At 44.4% G+C, this 14765-nt stretch overlaps 1 protein-coding gene across 5 annotated transcripts in view; it reads right to left on the reverse strand.

Moving 5' to 3' along the window:
- Window positions 1-2005: 2005 nt before the first annotated feature.
- LOC119964578 (zinc finger FYVE domain-containing protein 9-like) overlaps window positions 2006-14765 on the reverse strand; it is a 202352-nt gene continuing 189592 nt past the window's right edge. For all 5 annotated transcript variants that reach the window (XM_038794249.1, XM_038794247.1, XM_038794252.1 and 2 more), the window contains 2 exons: window positions 6931-7107; window positions 2006-3404 (listed from right to left, as the gene is read on the reverse strand). In XM_038794249.1, the coding sequence (XP_038650177.1) occupies window positions 3243-3404; window positions 6931-7107 (339 nt within the window). In that variant the 3' untranslated portion in view covers window positions 2006-3242. The remainder of the gene's footprint in view (window positions 3405-6930; window positions 7108-14765) is intronic.

Here is a 14765-nt window from a genome sequence, read left to right on the forward strand (position 1 = left end):
TAAGTTAAATCTGGGCAGGGTGGTCGAGCATATGAAAAGAGACTTCCACAGATGGGAAGTCTGTGGAAAGTTCAATGTGGTTCATAGGGCCCACATGACAGTAGCCTGGATGAGTAATTTTTTTGAGGAAGTGGAGGACAGGTGCAGACACTGCGGGGAAGCCTGGAAAATCATGTGCATATGTTCTGGGTGTGTCCGAAGTGGTGATTCTCGCATGGATTTGCAGACGTCATGTCAGAGGTCCTGGAAGGGACGGTGACTCCGGGTCCAGAAATGGCAATATTTGGGGCATCGGAAGAACCGGGGGCCGAGTGGGGGAGGGAGACCGATGTTCTGGCTTTCTCCTCCCTGGTGGCCCGGAGACGGATTTTGCTGGGATGGAGGGACCGGGAGCCTCCAAAGTCAGGTGTGGGGGTCAGTGACATGGCAGGGTTTCTCAGGCTGGAAAAGATTAAGTTCGCCTTGAGAGGTTCAACTCGGGTTTGCTCGGAGGTGCCAGCCATTCATCGACTTCATTAAGGAAAACTGAAAGTCAGCAGAAAGGGGGGAAATGGGAGGCATGGCAGTGCTAAAATAAGGGCAGGGAATCTAATATACGGGTAACTAGAGCTAGGGCGGGTGGGTAGTTGGGTATGTTATTGTGATGTGGTTGCATGCGCAGGCCGCTAGGTTGTTAAGAATGTTAAATTTGTTAAACTGAAAATTACAAATGCTTCAATAAAATATTTTCTTTAAAAAAAAGTAATTTCTTACATCATTGGGGTGGTTGTGTTTATTCCCTTTTTTCATCTCACACACTGCATCATCAGTCCTCACATTCTGGACCTTGGTCCGATCCTTCCCCTGGAAGTCTCAGTAGGAACAGTTGGGATGTCCCAGCTCTCTACCTTTAGGACGAAACAGTTGGGTTGAACAACACTGCTTTATTAATCCACTGTTGTGCCTGGTAATCAGCATACCTAAACCCCGCTCAGTATTGGTTGGGTGTGTTAAATGGGGTAGTGCACTTACATCTTTCTAAATCTTGCTGTCCTTGTACAAAAGCAAAATACTACAGGTACTGTATCATGCCAATGTTTTCCATATTAATATTTTTCCATACATCGATTTATGTTCTAAAAGCCTTGCATTGAATAATTGCCCCTGGCGTTTACTTTCCCATACTGTACCCACATTATGTAGAAAACAGTTTGTTCCTTCCCCTAAGGCCAGCAAGTATGATGATTAGTTGCTTGGTAATACAGAACTTGAGTACTGCTGGAAAAAAATACATTGTCAAAGCGTTTGTCTTGCACTCATCAGGATCGACGCAAGAACGCCAAATTTCAAAGGCAACACAATTTATACTGCAAGTTAACTCTTAATTGTTTGAGACAATACCATAGTGAATGCACAAGAGCAAAATGCATGAGGGAATAACAGTCCCCTGGTGCAGCACAAGAAAGCGGAAGACTGGGTCTAGATTTAGAAGCTGAGAATAAGCAAATAACTGCAGTTGTTACTTGAAGTTAACATTGGTAGATCTACTCCATCCAGACTGAGTTGAGCAGGTTCTGCAACCATGTGCGTCATTTTTGGTGAAGATCATGCCCATGGAACTCTCAGCTGCCGATCAATTTCTCAAAAGACAAAGTTTGAAAGTATCATGATCAAAATCACCATACTTTACAGTGACTGCTTAATTTTTAAAACATTGTTTTAAACTAGAGCATCCCATGGTCTTATTCTAATTTATCTACATTCAAAAAGTTCAACTAGTTCAACTGCGATCGTAACAATACTGTAGCAACATATGCCCTGTTCAAACCGACAATATTGTTGGCGATTTCTTCCTCTTCTCTCCCCACTGAAGTAACAGGAACCCCAATTTTGTGAATCAACTTTCTTACAAGGTACAAGTAAAAATTTAACTGTGGATAGAAAATTCTTCCCTCAATTCACTGTACCTGGTGCAAAGCTAACAGTAACTCCAAGCCTTAAACTATTAACATAAAAAAGTCACAAATTTCTGCAAGAATAATTTTTATTGCTGTTGTGTATTTAACGTGATAAATACTTAATATACTATTCAATAAGGTTTTATTAGGAAACCATTTATTTATAATCAGTTTCTAAAGTGCACATTTGACTACTGCCAATAGAAAAAACAAGGAAATGGAACAGCATTTCATCTAAATGTACAATGATTCTGTATATTTGTCTCTTATATGCAAGGTAAAAACCACATTTCCATTCAAGCAGTAATATACAGTTGAAGGAAATAGGCTAGACTAAGAGAACACCTACTTGCTAATTCTTAAGCCAATGCTACAATTCTTTTTAAATAAAGGAAGCATTTAATTTCCTTTATATTAACTATTCTTGAATTGGAGATGTTTCTAAATGCAAGAAAACAAATATACAGAGTATTTGGCTTTTAAATAACCACATTTTACATTTACTTACAGGAATTCATTTGCCCAAGATTCTGCTTCATTCCAGCACCAAGGATACTTTTCTATTCTTGGGTGACTATCCATAATAGAAGCAGTTTCCTTCCATGGAGATTTTAAACACTAATCCCTGTTTATATGAACAGTTATTACCTGAGGTGCTCATGCACCAGCAAATACAGTTAATACAGCTGATACGAAATGCAATATGGCTGAGGAAGTCATTAAAAGGTCTTTTACTTTTAGACTATACATTACTTTTATTTCATGGCTAGAGATTACCACAATGTTCCCATTTTGTGGCATACAAGGCATAGGTAAGTGCTTCAAAACATCAGACATACATACATTATATACAAATCAAATAGATTAACTGCTGATTGTGTAAGGAAAGTAGTGATTATTGAGGTCAGTGAGTACTGGTATCACCAAAGCATTTCTTATACCGTCCTCATATGATGTGTCACTATAACCACTGATGTGTCCTCATTTTACTTCAACCTGCAAACCGATCTCAAAATCCTCAAGAATGATATGCTGTCAATCCAGGCAATGTAAACTAGTAGCAGAAATTGAAATTTTCATGCTTCAGTATCAGTCCAACAAAGATCATGTCCAAACTTTATGGAAAGTTGAAAGGCAGGTACCTTGACCTGCGTTACATTAACTGCAATGGTCCATGGTGCATAGTAGATTCAGCAATAATGGAGCACCAATTCAATTTGATCATACCAACAGTTTAAAGTGCAAATGTTTTTAATCATGGAGCAAAGCACACCCATCAGTGAGAAGGAAAGATTTTTCATGTTTCTAAGAGAAGCTCTCCAAGATGTAAAAGATGAGCTCTATCACAACTGACCCTTCACTCAACTGACACGCTCCACCATGGATTACTGGAACCAAAGCACTGTCCAGGTCGTTCATATACAGTGAAGGAAGAGGCTGTCCATTACTACCAGCTTGATATCCAACCTGAATAAGTAAATTAAGATCATGAAAGTAGATTGGACACTTTGTAAAAAGAGAAACATTCATTTATGCTTAATATTGAGCACCAGTGATTAGGTCAATGCACAGCATTTCTTTTTAAATGAAAGTTTACCTGTAACAATTCACTGTTTAAAGTTGACAATTTTAAACATTTTCTAACAACTGCAATCAGACTAAGACCCATAGAAAGTTTTTGAAACGATCTAGGCAAAAAAGTCACTGATAGGAGTAGTCTATAGGCCACCAAATAGTAACATTATAGTGGGGCAGGCAATAAACAAAGAAATAATGGATGCATGTAGAAGTGGTACAGCAGTTATCATGAGGGATTTTAATCTACATGTCGATTGGTTTAACCAGGTCAGTCAAGGCAGCCTTGAGGAGGAGTTTATAAAATATATCCGTGATAGTTTCCTCGAACAGTATGTAATGGAACCTGGAACAAGCAGTCCTAGATCTGGTCCTGTGTAATGAGACAGGATTGATTAATGATCTCAGTTAGGGATCTTCTCGGAAGGAGCGATCACAATATGGTGGAATTTAAAATACAGATGGAGGGCGAGAAGGTAAAATCAAACACTAGTGTTTTGTGCTTAAACAAAGGAGATTACAATGGGATGAGAGAAGAGCTAGCTAAGGTAGACTGGGAGCAAAGACTTTATGGTGAAACAGTTGAGGAACAGTGGAAGACCTTCCAAGCGATTTTTCACAGTGCTCAGCAAAGGTTTATACCAACAAAAAGGAAGGATGGCAGAAAGAGGGAAAATCGACCGTGGATATCTAAGGAAATAAGGAAGAGTATCAAATTGAAGGAATAAGCATACAAAGTGGCAAAGATTAGTGGGAGACTAGAGGACTGGGAAATCTTTAGGGGGCAACAGAAAGCTACTAAAAAATCTATAAAGAAGAGCAGGATAGATTATGAGAGTAAACTTGCTCAGAATATAAAAACAGATAGTAAAAGTTTCTACAAATATATAAAACAAAAAAGAGTGGCTAAGGTAAATATTGGTCCTTTAGAGGATGAGAAGGGAGATTTAATAATGGGAGATGAGGAAATGGCTGAGGAACTGAACAGGTTTTTTGTATCGGTCTTCACAGTGGAAGACACAAATAACATGCCAGTGACTGTTAGAAATGAGGCTATGACAGGTGAGGATCTTGAGATGATTGTTATCACTGAGGAGGTAGTGATGGGCAAGCTAATGGGACTAATAGTAGACACGCCTCCTGGCCCTGATGGAATGCATCCCAAAGTACTAAAAGAAATGGCTAGGGAAATTGCAAATGCACTAGTGATAATTTACCAAAATTCACTAGACTCTGGGGTGGTCCCGGCGGATCGGAAATTAGCAAACGTGACGCCACTGTTTAAAAAAGGAGGGAGGTAGAAAGCGGGTGATTATAGGTCAGTTAGCTTAACTTCGGTAGTGGGCAAGATGCTGGAATCTATCATCAAAGAAGAAATAGCGAGGCATCTGGATGGAAATTGTCCCATTGGGCAGATGCAGCATGGGTTCATAAAGGGCAGGTCGTGCCTAACTAATTTAGTGGAATTTTTGAGGACATTACCAGTGCGGTAGATAATGGGGAGGGAATGGATGTGGTACTGGATTGCCAGAAAGCTTTTGACAAGGTGCCACACAAAAGGTTGCTGCATAAGATAAAGATGCATGGCATTAAGGGTAAAGTAGTAGCATGGATAGAGGATTGGTTAATTAATAGAAAGCAAAGAGTGGGGGTTAATGGGTGTTTCTCTGGTTGGCAATCAGTAGCTAGTGGTGTCCCTCAGGGATCAGTGTTGGGCCCACAATTGTTCACAATTTACATAGATGATTTGGAGTTGGGCACCAAGTGCAATGTGTCCAAGTTTTCAGACGACAATAAGATGAGTGGTAAAGCAAAAAGTGCAGATGATACCGGTAGTCTGCAGAGGGATTTGGATAGGTTAAGTGAATGGGCTAGGCTCTGGCAGATGCAATACAATGTTGACAAATGTGAGGTTATCCATTTTGGAAGGAATAACAGCAAAAGGGATTATCTAAATAAAATATAAAAACATGCTGCTCTGCAGAGAGACCTGGGTGTGCTAGTGCATGAGTCGCAAAACGTTGGTTTACAGGTGCAAGAGGTGATTAAGAAGGCAAATGGAGTTTTGTCCTTCATTGCTAGAGCAAAGGAGTTTAAGACTAGGGAGGTTATGCTGCAATTGTATAAGGTGTTAGTGAGGCCACACCTGGAGTATTGTGTTCAGTTTTGGTCTCCTTACCCGAGAAAGGACGTATTGGCGCTGGAGGGTGTGCAGAAGAGATTCATTAGGTTAATCCCAGAGTTGAGGGAGTTGGATTATGAGGAGAGGTTGAGTAGACTGGGACTGTATTCGTTGGAATTTAGAAGGATGCGGGGGGAACTTATAGAAACATATAAAATTATGAAGGGATTAGATAGGATAGATGCGTGCAGGTTGTTTCCACTGGCGGGTGAAAGCAGAAGTAGGGGGCATAGCCTAAAAATAAGGGGAAGTAGATTTAGGACTGAGGTTAGGAGGAACTTTCAACCAAAGGGTTGTGAATCTATGGAATTCCTTGCCCAGTGAAGCAGTTGAGGCTCCTTCATTAAATGTTTTTAAGATAAAGATAGATAGTTTTTTAAAGAATAAAGGGATTAAGGGTTATGGTGTTCGGGCCGGAAAGTGGAGCTGAGTCCACAAAAGATCAGCCATGATCTGATTGAATGGCAGAGCAGGCTCGAGGGGCCAGATGGCCTACTCCTGCTCCTAGTTCTTATGTTCTTAGTCCACCTCTTCATTTAATTTGGCATTCAGGGCCATTCTGATCATCTTTCTGCCATGATTCTGCATCTACAGTCCGAAAATGTGCAGGTTAGATGGATTAGCCATGCTAAATTCACCCGGGGTGTTCAAAGGTGTGCAAGTTAGATGGGGATAGGGTGGGGGAGTGGGCCTAGGTAGGGTGGGGGAGTGGGCCTAGGTAGGGTGCTGTTTCAGATTGGTGCAGACACGATGGGCAGAATGGCCTCCTTCTGCACTGCAGGAATTCTTTGGTTCTATATCCCTCTATTTCATGCTGAAGCAGGCAAGTGTCATTCTTAGAAATTCCTCAAGTTGCAAACCACTCCAGAAGTGAAAAATACAGAATTGCACTAAACTCAACTTCCTTAGCTTTTTCTATAACTCCACACCATCGTCCTCCCATTTTGCTTCCATTTCCTTATTCTACCTCATAGTAAGTTTAAGTGAACCATGGGAAGTGGCTGAGAGGGAAGTCAAAAGTCAGTATCATATTGGTTTCTATTCTCCCACCTGTCCTCCCACCTCTCTAAACTCCAATTATGGAAAGATCAGAAGCATGAAACATAATTTGAACAGTTCCTTTTGCAAAATTATCAATTATGGATCTGCATCAATATTCTAGCTTTTCTGGAAGAGAAGATGACATGCTATTAATTAAAGTTTGCTTTGTTTGGATATAACATTTCATTTAAGTACCTGGTCTGAATCAAGTGTGACACGGAGACCCAGCTTTGCCTTTCCATCTTCTTTCAGCAGCTTAAGATGGGGGCAGAGTGCTAAGCAAAACGCCTTGGCCACATTCTCTGTAAGTTTGCTATGATCTGCTGGGTCACTTAGACCACTGGGTTGGTCCTCACTCTGCAGAAAGAAAACCTAAAAACAGAAAAAGATTTTTGGAGTGGTGTTTATACAAACCAAGAAAGATACAATCGTGTGACTGGAATTCATAAACTGTAACAATTTATATTTACACCGTGCCTTCAGAATCTTGCATTACAAGATAGGGCAGCACGGTAGCACAAGTGGAGGGCAGCACAAGTGGCTTCACAGCGCCAGGGTCCCAGTTTCGATTCTCCGCTGAGTCACTGTCTATGCGGAGTGCATGTTCTCCCCGTGTCTGCGTGGGTTTCCTCCGGGTGCTCCAGTTTCCTCCCACAGTCCAAAGGCGTGCAGTTTAGGTAGATTGGACATGCTAAATTGCCCTTAGTGACCAAAAAGGTTAGGAATGGGGTTATTGGGTTACGGGATAGGGTGGAAGCGAGGGCCTAAGTGGGTCGGTGCAGACTCGATGGGCTGAATGTCCTCCTTCTGCACTGTACTATATCCTAAGATGCTTCAAAGAAGTGTTCCAACACCAAACTCCATAGTAGATCGAATGGTGGGTGACCAAAAGTTGAATAACATGGTATGTTTAAGGAATGTCTCAAGTGCCAATGCAACTGAAGTCACAGCTATCACTGGTGCAGCAATAAAAGTCCGTTAGGTGCAAGAAGCTAGAATTGAAGATTCACAGAGATCCTAGAGGGCTGGAGGAGGTTACAGAGATCATGAGGGGGATAGGCTATGGAGAGATTTGAACACAAGTTTTGTGAGTGTCACAAAAAATCCAGTATGAGTTTGTAAAGTCAAACAGAAAGTAACTTTATTTACAACAATAAGTACTCAGCAACAGTAGTTCACTACTGCGTCCTTCTTTCCATTCGGTACCATACTGGCCGGCTCTATTTTTACAGCTGCAACTGCTAGTTATTGCCCCGACCCCCCCCCCCCCCCCCCCCCCCCCCCCAATTGGGGGCGCTCATACCCCGAGAGTCATGGGATAACCAATTGTCCCCAGCCAAAAGGAAGTTATAACATCAAGGGAAAGAGTTTTGTTATTAATAATGAAATTGCAAGATCGCCTTCAGGAAAATAAAATACCCAACACCCAACTGTGATGTCATTGCAAACACTACTCCACACCAAATTATTGAAATCTCAAAAGGCATTTGAGGACCTCGAGTTTGGCAAGGCTCCATGTTTCAACTGACTGTACAATTCAATAAAGTCCTTCTCTTTATGCTGAGACTCACATTACTCGAGTTCTGTCATCATATTCTAGAGCCGAGTGCCTTTAATGAAACTTCAAAAGAACATAAATAGGAGCAGGCCTTACTACTGATCAAGCCTGCTCCTCAATTCATTATGGTAATGAATGATGTTGGGTTTGAACTCCACTTTCACATCTGTTCCACATAACCCTCGATTCCCTGAGATACCGAAAATCTGTCTCTCTCGATGGCACACCGACAACTGAGGTAGAGAATTCCAAAGATACAACCCCTTAAAGAAATTTCTCCTCATCCCAGTTCTAAATGATTGTTCCCTGTTCTTTATCCTGCGACTGCCACTTACAAGAATAAAGACACATTTTAGGCATCGCGGCAGTATCAGAGTTTCGATATTCAAGAAATAGTTCAATATCCATCAAGTCATCCCCTGTTTCCATGAGCATCACTGTAGAGTATCCCTCCAATATGGAACCAGACCAGACTGTTTCTTATTCCTCTCCTCTTGCGTACACCAACAGCAAACTCAGCAATTCGCAAAGTTTAGAACACATCATTATGGGCCAATGATGTACATTAGCAACTCTATCCGCTTCCTTCACTGTAAATGCTGAAACAAAAGGACTTTAGGCAAACCTTGACCCACAAAGTAAACTACTTTAAAACAAAGTTCATGGAACAAAACATTTAACTCACGTAATAGAACTCTGCGATTCTGTACGCCAGGCTTTTTTGAAAAAAGGCATACTCCCTCACCAACCAGCACACATGCTAATCTCCACAGTGGAAGGGGTGGCACAATGGTTAGCACTGTTGCCTCAGCTCCGGGGAGGGCGGAAGCGTGCATATGCGCGCCTGGGGCTGCGAGGGGAGGGAGGAGCAGAGTACCCATGCGGATGGGCCTCGGGACAATGTGGGGCAGGACAGGTATCGGGAGGGAGGAGGTGCACGTGGGCACGCCTGGGGCCGCGCAGATGCGGGGCTGTGCTAGAGCAGTGCCCGGGGAGGGAGGAAGCATGTGCTGAGAGATGCATTCAGGCGCGCACCTTACACCCAGTTTCAGGAATCTCACTCACTGCCATCACCACATATGCACCCACTCAGTGTATATGAGGGCAAGTGAGTATCGTGAACCTAGGTAAGCGTGACATGCACACACCAAATCCTCTCATCTTACCAATTTTATTACTGAATCATTTTTTCAATGTGAAATTAATGCTATGACATTGCTTTACTCCTCTGCAGAAATTGTTTCTTCTCTTCAATCCTCAACTTTAAAAAATGCATTTATTACATTTTTAGCTTTCCAAAATTTGGATATGGGTCCCTTGAGTGACAAAAATATGCAAATATGTTTTTTTTTTGAATTTAGAGTACCCAATTAATTGTTTCCAATTAAGGGGCAATTTAGCGTGGCCAATTCACCTCGCCTGCGCATCTTTGGGTTGTGGGGGTGAAACCCACGCAAACACGGGGAGAATGTACAAACTCCACACGGACAGTGACCCAGAGCCGGGATCGAACCTGGGACCTCAGCGCCGTGAGGCAGCAGCACTAACCACTGCATCACCGTGCTGCCCTAAAAATATGCAAATATGGCAGGTGAAAAGGTTGAATAAGCCTGTGTTATCATACATGGAAAAATACTTAGAAATAAAAATATAATAAAAGAAAAGTCAGCATGGATTTCAAAAGAAAATATCATGCCTGCCCATCCTTACTGAATAATTGAAATAACGGAAAGACTAAACAAGGGTGCAATATACATTTCAAAAAGCCTAAAATCAAGGTACCACACAGTAGGCGAAGGAATACAGTAAGTATATGTGGTGCCAGAGGACAAGAAGAATGGATAGCAAACTCTACAAAAAGTAAAGTTTAACGATAATTGAGACGTCCAGTGGTGGTCACGTTGGGTGGCTCCTGCTCGAGGCTCTGGTTTTTGGGGTTTAATGTCCGGTTCCAGGGGCAGTTTTTTAATAAGCTGGTGCAGGAAGACATAAAGAAGGTGGGGAATGTCGAAGACATAGAAAATAGCGACTGGGAAGAAGGGGTGAGCAAAAGTTCACCATCGAGTGAACGAGTCAGCCTGACAGCAGGAAAGATGGCTGAGGCAGGATCGCTGGATGGAGCAGCATCCTTTACGGTGAAAACTCTGACCGAGGTGATGACTGGAGAGTTTGAGAAGCAGTTTGCCAAACACATGGAGGTGATACGTAAGGAGATAATGGCTGCAATGAAGGAGTTAGTGGAGGAGGCAATGGTCCCACTGAAGGCAGCAGTGTTGAAGACAACGGCCGAGGTACAGGAGCAAGGAGAGAAGTTGAAGGGGGTGGAGGAGACTCTGTTGCAGCACAGTGACCAGTTCGCCTTGATGGGTGAGGAGTTGCGGAGGCGGTGGAGACCAACAAAAGACTCAGAGTCAAGGTGGAGGACCTGGGGAATAGATCAAGTAGGCGGAATTTGAAAGTAGTGGTCTTGCCGGAGGGGGGTAGAGGGCCCGAGGACAGCCCAGTACTTTGTGAAGATGTTGGATAATATGTGGAGGAGGGAGAAGAACCTCCCAGTATGAACTGGACAGTGCTCATCAGTCGCTCAGGCCCAACCGAAGGCAAATGAGCCACCAAAGGCGGTTATAATTTGTTTCCACAAATTCCATGTTAAGGAGAAGATCCTGAGTTGGGCAAAGCAAAGGCGTGAGGTGAAATGGGAAGGAGCTGGTATTCGTTTGTGCCAGGACTCAACTCTGGAGCTGGCGAGAAGGCAGGCGGCATTCGGTCGGGTGAAAGCGGCATTCTTCAGCAGCGGTGTGGTCTACCTGGCGAAGCTAGGGGTGACCTACAATTTATGAGACATTGGAGGTGTTTGTGAACGCCGAAGGATTGGGGTTGAAATGAGAGATGGGACTGGGGTTTGGCTTCAGACTGAAGGGAGGGGAGTGAAATGCAGTGTACAGCCTTATCTCTTTTTTCAGGATGTGCATTTGTTTTGTATTTCAGTGGAAGGAAACAGTTGGGAGTTTGGTTGATGGGCAAGGGTAGTTTAGCTTTGCTAAGGACTATAGTGGGTACGAGAATATTGGGCATTGGGGCTATGGCGGCTTCTGGGGCGCATTTTGTGCGCACTGGTTATGTTTGAATGTCTTTGCGTTCAGGGATTGGGGGAGGGGATTGGGAGGAGAGGTGCCTGGGCAGAGGCCGCCACACGAGCAAGCGAAGGTTGGCTAGTGAACGAGAGTGTGGTGGGGGGAGGGGCTGTGGCCAGTGGACCCTGGTTGAACAGGTGTCGATGGACCTGGGAGGTGTGAAAGGTGGGGGGTTGGGATCAATACTGGGAGGTGTTTTCAAGAGGAAGTGGTGGGGGGAGTATTCGAAGGCAACAAAGGGACGGGGTGGATCAGGCTTGATGGGCAGGGTTACGATGAAGGGGGGGGGTACGTGGTGAGAGACCCCTGGTCAGAGTAGTATCGTGGAACACGAGGGGGTTAGGAGGACCGGTAAAGAGGTCAAGGGTCATTACAAAGAGCTTCAAGGCCGATGTGGTGATGCTGCAGGAGACCCATTTGAGGGAGAAGGAGCAGGTGAGGCTTCGGAAGGGTTGGATGAGCCCGGTTTTCCATTCAGGGTTCGACAGTGTAGCCACCTGAGTTGGCCACTTCCTCACACAAAATGGAGAAACACAAAGACAGCAGGGAAAATTGGACAATACTAGAGAAACAAGCAGTTTTGCGGAGTTCCTGTATATTCTGCCTGCAAAGAAAGCAGACAGCACCGAAAACCAGCAGTTTGCATATTAATGAGCGATCCCCGGGAACAATGGATACAACAATTAGCTACATTTGGGACATTCTATAGCAGGTCAGACTTCTCGGCGCCAACGGGTGTCTGAAACAAAGGAGACAAACAAGCCAGGGAGAACCGCCCAGTGATCGAGGGACAGCCTCAGTATTGGGGAATTCAAACCAATCGATTGGTATGGGATCCAATTGATTGAAAGTACGCTCGGGGTCCGCCCAAAAGGGTGCGAAGCCCCTGGGACCTATAAAAGACAGGTCCCAAGTTCAGTTCACTCTCTTTAGCCGGCCCTCCCAGCAGAACACCTTAGCAGCTCTCTAAGAACTTGACCATAAGGAGAGGCCTGGCCGATTGCTGCACCACCAAGTAAGTGTCATACAACGCACGCTACGAGATAGACATTCCTGACCCCTTAGTCCATACCAGCTGGAAGCCTGCAGATCCAGTACCGAGCAAGAGGCCATTGTTCCCCGATCCGGCGGGTTCCCTTATCCAGATAAGTATTGGCCTTTTAGAGGTAGGAATAGTTTAGTCTTTTAGTATTATATGCATGAGTAGCGAATAACTGTATATTAATAAACGTGTCTTGTTTTGAACCTTATTAATTGGTGTATTGAGTCATTGATCTGAACTTGAACTTGAACCTCGTGGTGGTATCATAAGGATACCTGGCGACTCTAGAGCTAAGTAATAAAACACAGCCAATTGAGTGTAAAGCACACTCACCAGAACGAGCAACAACAGCAGGGTTCGAGGGTAGCGGTATTGGTGGGTAAGAGGGTGAGGTTTCAGATGGAGAATGTGGTGATGGACGTGACGGACAGGTATGTAATTGTGGTGGGGAGGTTGGTGCCGCTGGCGAGCATCTATGGCCCCAACTGGGATGATGAGGGGTTTGTGAAGAGTGCTGGATGCCATTTCAGATTTGGATGGCCACGAATTAATAGTGGGGGGAGGAGATTCGAATATGATGCATGAGCTGAAAACGGACAGGTATCAGCTGCAATCACTGGCCCAGTCAGGGGGGACGAAGGCACTGGCTGGGCTCATGAGAGAGATGTGAGGAGTGGACACGTGGAGGTTCCTGTACCCACGGGAACGTTAGTATTCGTTTTTCACCCCAGTACATAAAGTGTTCTCAAGAATACGAGGATAAAGTTTTTCGTGCTGGGGAAGGCGTTATTGGCAGAGGTTGGAGTATTCATGGATACTGATTCCGGCAGATTGGGTTGATGTGGTTCTGGAGAAGGGGATGGCTCAGAGGACAGTATGGAGCATGGATGTGGGGTTGTTAGGGGACTGGAGTTTTTGCGATAAAATTGGGACAGTGATCAAGGAATATGTGGGGTTTAAATGTACTGGGGAAATTTCGCAGTCAATAGTTTGGGAGACTCTGAAGGCAGTAGCAAGGGAGGAGGTGATTTTGTTTAAGGCTAAGGTTGATAAGGAGGAGAGAGAGGAGCACCAAAAATTGATGGAAGGATATGCTGGAGGTGGATAGGACGTATGTGGGGGACCCAGACCTCTTGGCTAGGAGGAAGGAGTTTCAGGCGAAGCTCGACTGTTGTCCAATGGGAAAATGGTGTGCCAGTTGAGAAGGGTGAGGGGGGCGGTCTATGAGTATGGGGAGAAGGTAGGGACTATGTTGCCCAATCAGCTCTGGCGAGGGAGATAGTTCAGATGCAGGATGAGACAGAGAGCTGGTGGCAGATGTTATATAGTTTGGAGCCACCAGGAGGGGAGCAAGAGATGAGAGTTCCTGGATGGGTTGGAGTACCCGAGGCTGGGTGAAGAGAATAGGGTAGACTTGTAGGGGCCGGTCGGGGTGCAGGAGGTGAAGGTAGTAATTGGAAGGATGCACCCAGGGAAGGCGGCAGGACCTGATGGGTTCCCAGTTGAATATTATGAGAAATTTAAGGATAAGTGGGCGGGGCTGATGGTTGGAATATTTCAATATCTAATAGGTAGGAGTGCATTTCCACAGACATTGGGGCAGGCTTCGATTTCTATGCTGTTAAATGAAAAGGACCCGGTGGAGTGTGGGTTGTACTGGCCCATATCCCTATTAAATGTGGATGCTAAGATACTGGCAAAGGTTTTGGCGGCAAAGCTGGACATATGACTCCCGAAGGTGATAGAAGAGGATCAGACGGGGTTCATGAAGGGAAGGCAGCTATTTTCGAACGTAAGGAGGTTGCTAAATGTGATCCTGTCTCCGGGAGAGGGAAAGGAGATGGAGATGGTGGTGGCACTAGACACAGAGACGGCATTTGATCGGGTAGAGTGGGATTATTTGATGGTGGTATTGGAAAGATTTGGAATTGGGCCGAGGTTCGGGGAGTGCTGCTGTATAACAAGCCGATGGCGAGCGTTTGCACTGATAATATGAATTCAGAGTACTCTACTCTACGCCGGTACAAGGCAGGGGTGTCCTATGGTTCCCTGTTTGCACTGGCTATAGAGCCTTTGCCCATCGCACTAAGGAACTCGGGGTTGTGAAAGGGGATAGTGGGGGAGGGAGAGTTGGAGAAAGGGTATCCTTATATGCTGATGATCTGTTATTGTACATTTCTGAGCCAAACACGTCGGTAAGGAATATAATGTGGCTACTCCATGGATTTGGGGCATTCTCGGGGTAGAAACTGAACCTAGGCAAAAGCAAGTACTTTATGGTCTCCCAGTCGGGAGC

The sequence above is a fragment of the Scyliorhinus canicula genome, chromosome 4, assembly GCF_902713615.1.
Source record: "Scyliorhinus canicula chromosome 4, sScyCan1.1, whole genome shotgun sequence".
Taxonomy (NCBI): Eukaryota; Metazoa; Chordata; class Chondrichthyes; order Carcharhiniformes; family Scyliorhinidae; genus Scyliorhinus; species Scyliorhinus canicula.